A 13,707-nucleotide genomic window follows, 5' to 3' on the forward strand; every position below is an offset into this window, starting at 1 on the left:
AGTTGAATTGAATTTAGACATCCAGTGACAGGTAAAACCACAGTTCACATTCTATTCAAGTGCAAAAGTGAACTGCCACAGTGTAAGAACGTGGGCATATACCACAGTCGAGCGCGAGAGAGACTTAAGATGTTTTCACCATTTGCTGAGAAAAGGTTTACGACTCTTTCTCTTTTTTTTGGGAGAGGTAGTTGCAGCAATAACGCACACAGATATGTTACAGAATTTAGAGAACATGCCAGGAATTTCATTTTTCAACAGGACCGAGAACCAACCCACTGGCTCAAGAATCGAAGTGTACGTTTTGTCAGCTGCTATTAGTCATATCTGATATGAATTTAGATCAAATTTAATGATCAACTTCAGATCTGATTAATAGCGAGTTGTGAATATTCAAATAGACAGTATTAAGTTGCAAAATAAAAGGAACAATAGTACAGCGCACTTTTGACAACCTTCAGTCGACTTCAGCATTTTGCTGCAGCAAAATGTTCTTGCAAGCGTTCTGTAGTGCTGTTCCTTTTGTATTACAGCTTATTATTATGTTCTGTTATGCGAAATTTGACTCCTCACAACTTGCTATTAATCCGATCTGAACGTGATCATTGAACGTGATCGAAACTAGTTATGAAGTGTGACTAACACTTTGCCGGCCGCGGTGGTCTCGCGGTTCTAGGCGCGCAGTCCGGAACCGTGCGACTGCTACGGTCGCAGGTTCGAATCCTCCCTCGGGCATGGATGTGTGTGATGTCCTTAGGTTAGTTAGGTTTAAGTAGTTCTAAGTTCTATGGGACTGATGACCACAGCAGTTGAGTCCCATAGTGCTCAGAGCCATTTGAACCATTTGACTAACACGTTCTAACGAACACGCGGCCATCACTGGCAGTGAGGCAGAACCGGCTTTCGTCAGAAAACACAACAGACCTCCATCCTGGCCTCCAATGAGCTCTCGCATTACGCCACTGAAGTCGCAAATGGCGGTGGTTACATTAGATAGTTGTGGCATCTCTCATTACAAAAAGTCATCCATCAGTAAGACTATCTGTTGACAATGAATTGCCCAGGTGATGGATCAAGCGTAAGTGGGGTAGGGATCTCGCACTGCACCAGTAGACTCCAACGTCACCTGATCTCAGCGTATGTGGTTTTATTTTGTGAGAAATTGTGAATTACTTTGTCTAATGTGCTCCCCTCCTAACAACTTCGAATTAACGCGAACTGCAACGATACATAACAACGGCAGCGAAAGCAGTCTGTCACTCCAGATGTGATTACAAAAATATGGAGCGAGTTTTATTTTACTCTGGGTGTTCGTCGTGCGTCCGATGGAAGGCAAATTGAACAGATATTTAAGGCAATTGCAAACTTTCATCCTAAACCTAAATGTAAAAAGTGCCCCAAGGCTGAATGTGCATACATATAAAAATTATGTCACTGTGTAATCGGTTGATTCGTTTGAAAATAAAACCTTTATTGTGTTATGCGTATGTCTGTAAGTATGTATTGAACTGGGGACCTAGAAACGACGGAGAGGCTTCGTCCCCGCCGTAGCCCTCAGCGGTCCACAACCCCACACGACAGGCCACAGCAGTCCACTCACCCCACAGCCGCCCCACACCGAACCCAGGGTTATTGTGCGGTTCGGCCCCCAGTGGACCCCCAAGGGAACGTCTCATTCCAGAAGAGCGTAACCCCAATGTCTGCGTGGTAGAGTAATTGTGGGGTACGCGTACGTGGAGACAGTGTTTGCGCAGCAACCGCCGACACAGTGTCACTGAGGTGGAATAAGGGCAACCAGCCCGCATTCGCCGAGGCAGATGGAAAACCGAATTAAAAACCATCCACAGGCTGGCCGGCACACTGTACCTCGACACTAATCCGCCGGGCGGATTCGTGCCGGGGACAGACACGCATTCCCGCTCGGGAAGCAGTGCGTTAACCGCACGGCTAGCCGGGCGGGCGTGTTATGCGTAAGTTTAAATTCACCCTAGATTTCAATCTTCATATATGTAGAATATATAGTCTTGTCACACAGCACGAATCTATTTGAAGTCTCCCGTATTTTTCACTCTTGTGTCAACCGACATACTGAAACAAATACGTAATTTTCTTAATGGAACGGTACACTGCTTTTAATGACATTAGAAATCTCTTGAATATACGAGTTCTTTGACATAACGCTTGTTAATACTGCCGCTGGAACTTTTCGCAAAGGTTCCTGAGTAATTAGTTAAAACTGAGATGGAAGTCAAATGGAATTCGCATTTGCTGTGCAAATACCTCATATCGTCTTGCTGCGTGTAACGGCTTAGCCTGGGATGGGACTCCCGCTTCGTAGACTCAACTTTCGCAAGTGTTATCTCGCTCTATACCAGTGTGTCAGATTTGTCTCCATTTTCGTGCACTTTCAAGATGAAATCTAAAAGGGAGGTAACTAATCGACTATGTTGGTACCAGTGGAATACGAATCGCTGATAAAAGTATTTGCCTGCTGAGTTGCACGTATCCTAGTTAACTGTCATAAGTGCACTACTATGAATACATTAAAAACTCTGGTTGTGGAAACGTTTAGATATTATTCAGATACAAGTTTTATGTTGGCGGACGTTACCTCCTTCTCGCGTAGTAATAGTGACTGCTGACGAAAGCGGTCCACTTCCCATGCTGTTGAAAGCCTGTACGTAAACATCATATTTTGTGAATTTCTTCAGTTGTCTTAATCTGAGTTCCGTAGTAGACGATCCTCTTACCTGTAAATCAACAAAAGGGCGGTAAGACAAGTACAAAATTAAAGCGCATGTTGTTGACGTTTCTGAAGAACAAATGGACTAACCTCTTGCTTATTTGTACTGTTAGTCTCATCAAACACAGTTCTGTGAGCATTCCAGTATATTGTGTATCCCAGTATCTCTCCATTCCAGGTATCCGCCAGTGGAGCCTGTAAGATTTCTATTTGATCAATCACCGTCACAGGTGTCCCTCCTTAACATGATAATAAAAAGTAATTGAATAATAAACAATGTTTGTAGATTTTGATCTAGATTGTGTTACAATTAGAAAATATAGGTCAGTATAGTGTCTTCACGATGACGGCGTAATACTGTGTTTCAGTAGCAAAAAGTACGTAAAGAGAAGAAAAATGTATGGTAATAAAGGCAATGAATTTAGCTGTGCATTCTGAATTATTATGTGAAAGTAATTCAGATTGGAACATTAAACACAGTGTGTCATGTCAAATGTACAGAACCAAGGAATCCAATGGCGAAAGCTACGAGTGGAAAAAGGGTCACAAGCAGCATGGGGGCTTGTTAAATTTCTACCACCTCGTTCATGATTGATATGTTGTTGTTGTTGTGGTCATCAGTCTTGAGACTGGTTTGATGCAGCTCTCCATGCTGCTCTATCCTGTCCAAGCCTCTTCATCTCCCAGTACCTACTGCAGCCTACATCCTTCTGGATCTGCTAAGTGTATTCATCTCTTGATCTCCCTCTGCGATTTTTACCCTCCACGCTGCCCTCCAATACTAAATTGGTGATCCCTCGATGCCTCAGAACATCTCCTACCAACAGATCCCTTCTTCTAGTCAAGTTGTGCGAAAGGCTCCTCTTCTCCCCAATTCTATTCAATACCTCCTCATTAGTTATGTGATCTACCCATATAATCTTCAGCATGCTTCTGTAGCACCACATTTCGAAAGCTTCTATTCTCACCTAAACTATTTATCGTCCACGTTTCACTTCCATACATGGCTACAATCCATACAAATACTTTCAGAAACGACTTCCTGACATTTAAATCTATACTCGCTGTTAACAAATTTCTCTTCTTCAGAAACGCTTTCCTTGCCATTGCCAGTCTACATTTTATATCTTCTCTACTTCGACCATCATCAGCTATTTTGCTCCCCAAATAGCAAAACTCCTTTACTACTTTAAGTGTCTCATTTCCTAATCTAATTCCCTCAGCATCACCCGACTTAATTCGACTACATTCCAATATCCTCGTTTCTAATTCGACTACATTCCATTATCCTCGTTTTGCTTTTGTTGATGATGATTGGTATAAGCTTCTTAAAAAAAAAAAGAAGATCATCATTTTCGTGTTCTGTGACTCGCGCGTGAGCACTTTCACCTGTAATCAGAGTCTTAGACCTTTATTACATTTTCGAAATCGCGATTAGTGCATTTGTAATTTTTTACTTTTAGTTATTTATCTCAGAGAGCTTTCTCTTTCTGTGCCAACGTAATCAAAATATGTGCTACAGAATAGCATAATTAACATTTTAAAACTAAATTCTAAAATCATCCTGTTATAGGAAGAGCTGTAGTAGTCGTCGTACCGAATAATTTTCACATAAATTCTACAGCTGTCAGACCATATTTTATCTTCGTCATCAGATTTGAAACTTCCTAGTGGATTAAAACTGTATATCAGATCTGGTCTCGAATCCGGATATTTGACGTTAATAGGCACATTCTTACCGGCTGAGAAATCCAGGCACGACTCGCGACCCTCCCGCCACCCACCCCCACCCCCATCACCCTCCCTCATAATTCCAGTTCTGTACCTACATGTCTCCTACGTTCCAAGCTTCACAGCAGCACACCACATACCTTTTAGGATAAGCACTTCAGGACAAAGGTTCTGATCTGCACACTCCTCTGCTGACGGAAAGATTAATTCTGAATATATCAGTTGTTAAAATACAGTTTTCCGTTGATCTTTGTCCTTAATAGTGTCATACTCCATGTTGTTTCCTTTTGTCCTTCGTAGAAAACTCCTTCCACATAATCTGTAAGCATGTGATACATTCTTAAATAACCGCTTTTCCCCCCTCTTTTTCTGCCTCAATGATTCTCATTTTGCAAACTGTTCTTCCTTAGATTTGTCCAACTCGGTTCGCTGTCCTTTATATGAAATGTGTCGGGAGAGTCTTTATTTCCTCTACTCTTTGGAACACTTCGTCAATCATCTTCCACATACCTCACATATTTGTTAAATGATGTTGACATATTTCCACCGAGACTGCAATTTTATTACGACCTCTTTTTGGTAATCTCAGCATCAATAGGTACATTGCTTACAGTGTGCTTGTAGATTTCTTGGTTTACTTATGAAATGGGCTGTAGAAGTCCACAATAGTGGCTTGTAAAAGAAGTGACGAAAAGGTCTTAATAAAATTACAACCTCGGAGGAAAAATGCCACCTTCGTTTAAGTCATTGCTACCGCTTCTGTCCACCCATTTAGATATCTCCTTACTTCTCCATAGCCAGATTTCACAGCTTTCTTAATATTTTTCCTCTTCCTTCTTTAATTGACAAGTTTCTTAGCCAAATAGAACTACACTCCAGTTAAAGTATTTTGTAAATCTCTTGTGTTGATCAATTGTTGTTGTTATTGTTGTGAGGAATCTCTGTGTTTTCGTAAATGCTTCCATTTAATCTGCTATCCTGTGTCTTCCATGTGCATAAAGCGTTCTTCCTAAGTAAGTGACGTACTTTAGTTATTGGAGTTTTGTTTCTGCTGGTCTTCCTAACTTTCTTATTTACTCTACTTGCGTCTTTTTAATACTGTGTTGTTATTATTTCATTCTTCATTTCCTGGAGGTATTTTTCACTTTCTGCTAGGACAGTTTGATCGTCTGCGTATTTAATACTTTCGATCCCTCTCCATCTGCTTTTACTCTGGATAAAATATTTGAGATTCCATCCACAAGTCTATCATCTTAAATGTCAGACAAATATTTGGTAAACTCCAGGCGTCGTTTGACCTGCCGTACTTTTAACGGCCTCATTAGCTGCCAGAGGCCTGATGAGGGATTTAATTTTATGTCTCTACCTTCTAAAGAGAGAAAAAGTGAAAGCAATCTTCAAACTCCCGTCAAAAATCCGCCTCTAATGAGTTTTGTAAGAGGTATAAGAACACATCGGGCTTACAAAGTACTCTGTGAGTGCGGACAGTCTTACGTGAGACAAAAAGTGTACGCAGTGTGGAACAGGTTAGGAATGAGCATGAGAGGGCGCTATCGGATAAGCTACGTCAAAAGATCTGCTATGGAAAACGGACACCGAACTAGTTTGACGATAGCACCGTCTTTGTTCGCAGTGATAGCTTTCGGGACAGCTTAATTAAAGATGCCACTCAAATAAAAATCACTGAGAACAATCGTTCATAGAGACGGTGGCCTACGACTTAGTGCGACATGGGATGCAGACTGAGGCTGCAAAATCGAAGGCGAAGGCAACGTTTGCCCACGTATGGCGATACTGTGGAGAACCATGACGTCATAGGCGACAGCTAGAGGATGTAAGGGCGCCCATCAACACTCATTCCAGTTAACAGTGTTAAAGGAGAACTTTATAGAAAGCCTATGGCGTCTTAACCACTTGACACAGCTGGAAGCCCGAGAACATTTCACTAAGTAATTTCACGGATTCCAGTCTTACTCAGTTACAGCAGACATCAGTTTTGAGTAATCAGTTAGTAGCCATTGTGTCTAAAACTTTTCTGGGAATCTACATACATTTTATGACTGACTTTCAGTTATCAAGTTACTATCAAGACTTCCGTGTAGTAAACAATAATGAAAATAATAACTCCATCGCGAATTATAACAAGAAAACCTTTCGAAATTATGGCACTACATTCTAAACTCTAGAGAAAATATTTATTACAAGTAGTTAGAGGGTGATCACGTTAAATTGTGAACTATCATTATTGTTGTACTAGCAGGTACCTCTTATTGCTAGAACAGTAATTACTGGCACTCTTTTTAAGGTGCTGATGTAAGAGAAAATGCTTTTAATTAATAGCAGATGGACATACCTTCCATGTCACAAGAAGCTCATCAGGGTCGATGTTTACCGCGCGCACATCCTGCGGGGTCCCCGTTGGAGCTGTTATTAGATTGATTGCTTCGTTATTTGCGGTGACAAAGTAACAAAGTTAACTATGTACAAAGAGAATCTACGTTATTTTCAAACTGAATATTTTTACTGCCTTGTCATTACCTTCTTCTTGCGTCTTTACAGTAAGTGGATCTGTGAAGATGCTGGCCTCAATAGCATTAACTGCAAGGATCCTGATGTGGTAGGTAGTGGCTGGATGCAGGTCTGTTATCATAGCATTCTTTTTCGAGTCAATTCTGCAACATTCAAAATTATTTTTTTATCTAAAATAATAAGTGTGAGCAATGAAAAATGTCGAGTGCTACTGCTGTAGCTGATTAAATTAATTGTATTGTTTGTAACGTGCTTTATAAAATAATGAATTTAACGTATAGGAAAGGAAAGCATAGTTACATGAAACGCATAACCAAACTGTTTCTCTAACTGGTAATTTCAGTCTCAGGAATTAATTAAGCGACAGGGTCAAATTGGTGCTATAGTCTAACACATCATTCACAATAATAATTATCTCTCTAAAGTTATTATATATGACTGAATGAAATCACACTACTAAAATACACATATATCCACCATCACATAGTTGCATCTCATCAGAACACTGAAAATAATGGTAAAATAATGTAGCTGTTTTACGGTCTACATATACCACAGTTATATATATATATATATATATATATATATATATATATATATATATATATATATATATATATATATAATTGTAGTATACAAATAAATTTTGTAAAAGTTGCACTTCGGCTGCGTAGAATGTACGCTTGAAATCACAAAAAATGTCAGACAAAGCCCGGTATAGCAATAATGCATCAAACCATTTTCCAGATTACCTTGAAACACGCGGAAGAGGAATTATTACTTCAAATATTAAGTAAAAAATTTCTTTATTCTACATACTTTTCAAGATGAAAGAAAACTTTTCTGCAAATAAAATAATTATTGGGTATGTAATTATTCCACAAAGTAAAATAACTCTTCCCTTTTATGTGTAAATTTAACTATCCATGTGAAAAATTAAAAAAAAGGACGTAGATTTTAATCCACGACGTATTTGCTATCATCGCTGCTCCAGTACTCCAGCTGACAATCGTAAATCGCTCAAACATGATGTCAGTTGATTTCGATTTTAATTGAAAACTAAGAACTAGTGACCTAAATCATATGTGGACACGTTTAGAGACATCAAACTACTTACGTTCCTTGTAAGACCCATTTACGGCAACATCATTCTGGAGTAACTTATTATGTTAAATATCCCTCGCATGTGGAGGCAGTATTCTGCTTCATTGACTGACAGTTTAATGCTGCAAGTTACATTTGTCGTCACTCAAAAATGGTTCAAATCGCTCTGAGCACTATGGGACTTAACATCTATGGTCATCAGTCCCCTAGAACTTAGAACTACTTAAACCTAACTAACCTAAGGACATCACACAACACCCAGCCATCACGAGGCAGAGAAAATCCCTGACCCCGCCGGGAATCGAACCCGGGAACCCAGGCGTGGGAAGCGAGAACGCTACCGCACGACCACGAGATGCGGGCTGTCGTCACTCCAGTCGTTCTATTATAATCATTTGCAGTACACGATTCAAGGTAAGATACCTGAAGAACCTAGCACTACGTGCAGCCACGTTATTCATGAGCCATGGCTCGGCGTCAAAAGGCTAATTGTGACCCGTAATTGCTCTTATGGAAGAAGGGCATTCGACGGTGTCAGATTCTGAGATGCGGTATGGTTTTCCTGTTGGCGCTGCGCAGTAACGGGAAAAACTTGAAAACACTTCATGGCAAAATCTTTATACAATGGTGCGCAAAGTTTATGGATGAAAGTAACTTCGCATGATGTGTCACAGCCAACAAACGTAGCTCGATGAAACTTGGATCATGTAAAGAAAGAAATGCTGCGGTGTAGTACAGATGGAAAATGAAAGAAATACGCTATATGAAGAACAGAAATGATACTTTTATTCAAAGATAATACACTACTGGCCATTAAAATTGCTACACCACGAAGATGACGTGCTACAGACGCGAAATTTAACCGACAGGAAGAAGATGCTGTCATATGCAAATGATTAGCTTTTCAGAGCATTCACATAAGGTTGGTGCCGGTGGCGACACTAACAACGTGCTGACATGAGGAAAGTATCCAACCGATTTCTCATACACAAACAGCAGTTGACCGGCCGTTGCCTCGTGAAACGTTGTCCTGATGCCTCGTGCAAGGAGGAGAAATGCGTACCATCACGTTTCCGAATTTGATAAAGGTCGGATTGTAGCGTATCGCGATTGCGGTTTATCGTATCGCGACATTGCTGCTCGCGTTGGCCGAGATCCAATGACTGTTAGCAGAATATGAAATCGGTAGGTTCAGGAGGGTAATACGGAACGCCGTGCTCGATCCCAACGGCCTCGTATCACTAGCAGTCGAGATGACAGGCATCTTATCCGCATGGCTGTAACGGACCGTGCAAACACGTTTCGATCCCTGAGTCAAAAGATGGGGACGTTTGAAAGACAACAACCATCTGCACGAACAGTTCGACGACGTTTGCAGCAGCGTGGACTATCAGCTCGGAGACCGTGGCTGCGGTTACCCTTGACGCTGCATCACAGACAGGAGCGCCTGCGATGGTGTACTCAACGACCAACCTGGGTGCACGAATGGCAAAACGTCATTTTTTCGGATGAATCCAAGTTCTGCTTACAGCATCATGATGGTCGCATCCGTGTTTGGCGACATCGCGGTGAACGCGCACTGGAAGCGTGTATTCGTCATCGCCATATTGGCGTATCACCCGGCGTGATGGTATGGGGTGCCATTGGTTACACGTGTCGGTCACCTCTTGTTCGCATTGACGGCACTTTGAACAGTGGACGTTACATTTCAGATGTGTTACGACCCGTGGCTCTACCCTCCATTCGATCCCTGCGAAACCCTACATTTCAGCAGGATAATGCACGACCGCATGCTGCAGGTCCTGTACGGGCCTTTCTGGATACAGAAAATGTTCGACTGCTGCCCTGGCCAGCACATTCTCCAGATCTCTCGCCAACTGAAAACGTCTGGTCAATGGTGGCCGAGCAACTGGATCGTCACAATACGCCAGTCACTACTCTTGAAGAACTGTGGTATCGGGTTGAAACTGCATGGGCAGCTGTACCTGTACACTCTATCCAAGCTCTGTTTGACTCAATGCCCAGACGTATCGAGGCCGTTATTACGGCCAGAGGTGGTTGTTCTGGGTACTGATTTCTCAGGATCTATGCACCTAAATTTCGTGAAAATGTAATCACATGTCAATTCTACTATAATATATTTGTTCAATGAACACCCGTTTATCATCTGCATTTCTTCTTGGTGTAGCAATACTAATGGCCAGTACTGTAATTACACTGATCTTATCTCAATTTGTGATGGTCCCCTGCACATTACAAACGGAATGACGTGGTTCGTAATTGAGTGCGTGATCTCCACGGACGGCAATGCATGTTCCGCAAAGCGCTCCCATGCTGGCCAAAAGGTTGGTAAGGAGTTGTTGTGGTAGCGCTTGACAAATGCTGATGGTGCGTGTAATTGTACTGCAACGCGCCTCTCAAACGCATCCCACACGTGCTCCATGGGATTTAAATGGGGGGAACGAGGAGACCTGTCCATTCGCCGAATATCCGCTCATGGGAAGAGCTCCTCCAATTGCACTGTTTGATTGCATTGTCATCCATAAAAATGAACTCAGGGTCGAATGCACCAATGAAAAGACGGCGAACATGGGGAAGGGGTACAGTGCCACAATAACGGTGACGGGCTAGTGTACTGAATGATTTGTAGGTCACTACGCCAATGCAACACTATGCCTCCCCAAACCGTAACACCTGGACCACCAAAACGATTGTGTTCCCTATACTGAATGGACCCTCATATGGCGAGAGGTTGGAGCGTGTAATGCACATGGGGACACCATTATTATTTCTGCTGCTTTTGATAACTGACTCTGGTGAGACTGAAAGATTTTATTAATGCTTTGAGAAAATTGATTGTTTCTTTAACGAGCCTTTTTAACTTTAACTGTGTGTGGGTTAACTAATAGTTTATGGATAGTTAAATGTCCGCCCCCGGTAGCTGAGTGGTCAGCGCGACAGAATGTCAATCCTAACGGTCCGGGGTCGATTCCCGTCTGCGTCGGAGATTTCCTCCACTCAGGGACTGGCTGTTGTGTTGTCCTAATCATCATCATTTCATCCCCATCGATGCGCAAGTCGCCGAATTGGCGTCAAATCGAATTGCACCCGGCGAACGGCCTACCCGACGGGAGGCCCTAGTCACACGACATTTACATGAATAGTTAATACGCTACGGCACTTTATATTGTACACGTTTGCAATAACAATTGTGTAGGTTAGAGTCATTGCTAACATGCTCCAAAATAATGAAAATTGAGATGCCGACGTATTCTCATATAGCTTTATACATAGAACATAATTCACGAAACAGTTATTCACATTTGGCACAAAATCCTTGAGAAAACCGGCCTTAAACTTCTTGGTTAGTCTCAAAAGTCTCATGATCCGCTGGATCTTGTGAGTTTGTCCCGTACCTCATCTTGACCAACCAGCGATTAGCTCACTCGGCGCCGTTTTCTTGTGTAGTTTTAAATATTGATGCCAGTGGAATGTGTTTTCTGTTGTGTTCAGTTATTTTGGGGAAAGTAATTGAATACAGTGGTTGGAATAAACTGATTTGAGACACAAGTCATGGAAGAAAACGTTTCACCCGTTGGAGAAAGAGGAAGGCCAAGGAAACGTTCACAGCATCCAGAAATGCGGAAAAGTCAGGAAGCCAAACGAATGAGGTTAGAATATCCTGTTTTCTTCATTGTTTTCAAATTAAAGTGATTCTTGTTATTGGCTTGATTTGTTCCTCCACGTAAGAATGTATAGCACTCTTTCTTTGGTACTTAACAGTGAGGAATCGCAAATTCAATATTTTAAGTCCATTTTTGAAAAATAAACAGAATGTCACAATGTAGTTTGTTCTATCATTATAGGTACAAACCTTCAGTGCTGCCCCAGTATCCGACATGTCATCGCCGTGGAGGAGCATTTAACTGCTGTTCACTTTCTATGAACGATATAAAAAATTTTCATGATCTGCATATCGAGTCGCAACACGATAGTTCCCGCGAAACCAACATCATTCAAACACCTCAGTACCAAAACTCACAAGATCCAAAATGGGGATTGTCAAAACTTACATCTTCCATAGCTCATTAACAAAACTCACATGATCCATAATATAACCTTAAATAATTGTAATTTCTCAATAAGCAAACATATCTGAAATATACATAATGATTTATAGCCATTGTTCTTGCACATACTGATGTAAATACACTCCTGGAAATGGAAAAAAGAACACATTGACACCGGTGTGTCAGACCCACCATACTTGCTCCGGACACTGTGAGAGGGCTGTACAAGCAATGATCACACGCACGGCACAGCGGACACACCAGGAACCGCGGTGTTGGCCGTCGAATGGCGCTAGCTGCGCAGCATTTGTGCACCGCCGCCGTCAGTGTCAGCCAGTTTGCCGTGGCATACGGAGCTCCATCGCAGTCTTTAACACTGGTAGCATGCCGCGACAGCGTGGACGTGAACCGTATGTGCAGTTGACGGACTTTGAGCGAGGGCGTATAGTGGGCATGCGGGAGGCCGGGTGGACGTACCGCCGAATTGCTCAACACGTGGGGCGTGAGGTCTCCACAGTACATCGATGTTGTCGCCAGTGGTCGGCGGAAGGCGCACGTGCCCGTCGACCTGGGACCGGACCGCAGCGACGCACGGATGCACGCCAAGACCGTAGGATCCTACGCAGTGCCGTAGGGGACCGCACCGCCACTTCCCAGCAAATTAGGGACACTGTTGCTCCTGGGGTATCGGCGAGGACCATTCGCAACCGTCTCCATGAAGCTGGGCTACGGTCCCGCACACCGTTAGGCCGTCTTCCGCTCACGCCCCAACATCGTGCAGCCCGCCTCCAGTGGTGTCGCGACAGGCGTGAATGGAGGGACGAATGGAGACGTGTCGTCTTCAGCGATGAGAGTCGCTTCTGCCTTGGTGCCAATGATGGTCGTATGCGTGTTTGGCGCCGTGCAGGTGAGCGCCACAATCAGGACTGCATACGACCGAGGCACACAGGGCCAACACCTGGCATCATGGTGTGGGGAGCGATCTCCTACACTGGCCATACACCACTGGTGATCGTCGAGGGGACACTGAATAGTGCACGGTACATCCAAACCGTCATCGAACCCATCGTTCTACCATTCCTAGACCGGCAAGGGAACTTGCTGTTCCAACAGGACAATGCACGTCCGCATGTATCCCGTGCCACCCAACGTGCTCTAGAAGGTGTAAGTCAACTACCCTGGCCAGCAAGATCTCCGATCTGTCCCCCATTGAGCATGTTTGGGACTGGATGAAGCGTCGTCTCACGCGGTCTGCACGTCCAGCACGAACGCTGGTCCAACTGAGGCGCCAGGTGGAAATGGCATGGCAAGCCGTTCCACAGGACTACATCCAGCATCTCTACGATCGTCTCCATGGGAGAATAGCAGCCTGCATTGCTGCGAATGGTGGATATACACTGTACTAGTGCCGACATTGTGCATGCTCTGTTGCCTGTGTCTATGTGCCTGTGGTTCTGTCAGTGTGATCATGTGATGTATCTGACCCCAGGAATGTGTCAATAAAGTTTCCCCTTCCTGGGACAATGAATT

General features: G+C 43.1%; 1 protein-coding gene across 1 annotated transcript in view; it reads right to left on the reverse strand.

Annotated features, from left to right (window-relative positions):
• The window catches only part of LOC126251767 (Down syndrome cell adhesion molecule-like protein Dscam2), a gene marked incomplete at its 5' end in the record, with an annotated part of 377,821 nt that overhangs the window by 103,972 nt on the left and 260,142 nt on the right, over nt 1-13,707 (reverse strand). The window contains 4 exons of the mRNA XM_049952392.1: nt 2,612-2,750; nt 2,834-2,938; nt 6,828-6,898; nt 7,013-7,146. Coding sequence (XP_049808349.1) covers nt 2,612-2,750; nt 2,834-2,938; nt 6,828-6,898; nt 7,013-7,146 — 449 coding nt within the window. The remainder of the gene's footprint in view (nt 1-2,611; nt 2,751-2,833; nt 2,939-6,827; nt 6,899-7,012; nt 7,147-13,707) is intronic.

This window comes from Schistocerca nitens, chromosome 1 (genome assembly GCF_023898315.1).
Source record: "Schistocerca nitens isolate TAMUIC-IGC-003100 chromosome 1, iqSchNite1.1, whole genome shotgun sequence".
Classification (NCBI taxonomy): Eukaryota; Metazoa; Arthropoda; class Insecta; order Orthoptera; family Acrididae; genus Schistocerca; species Schistocerca nitens.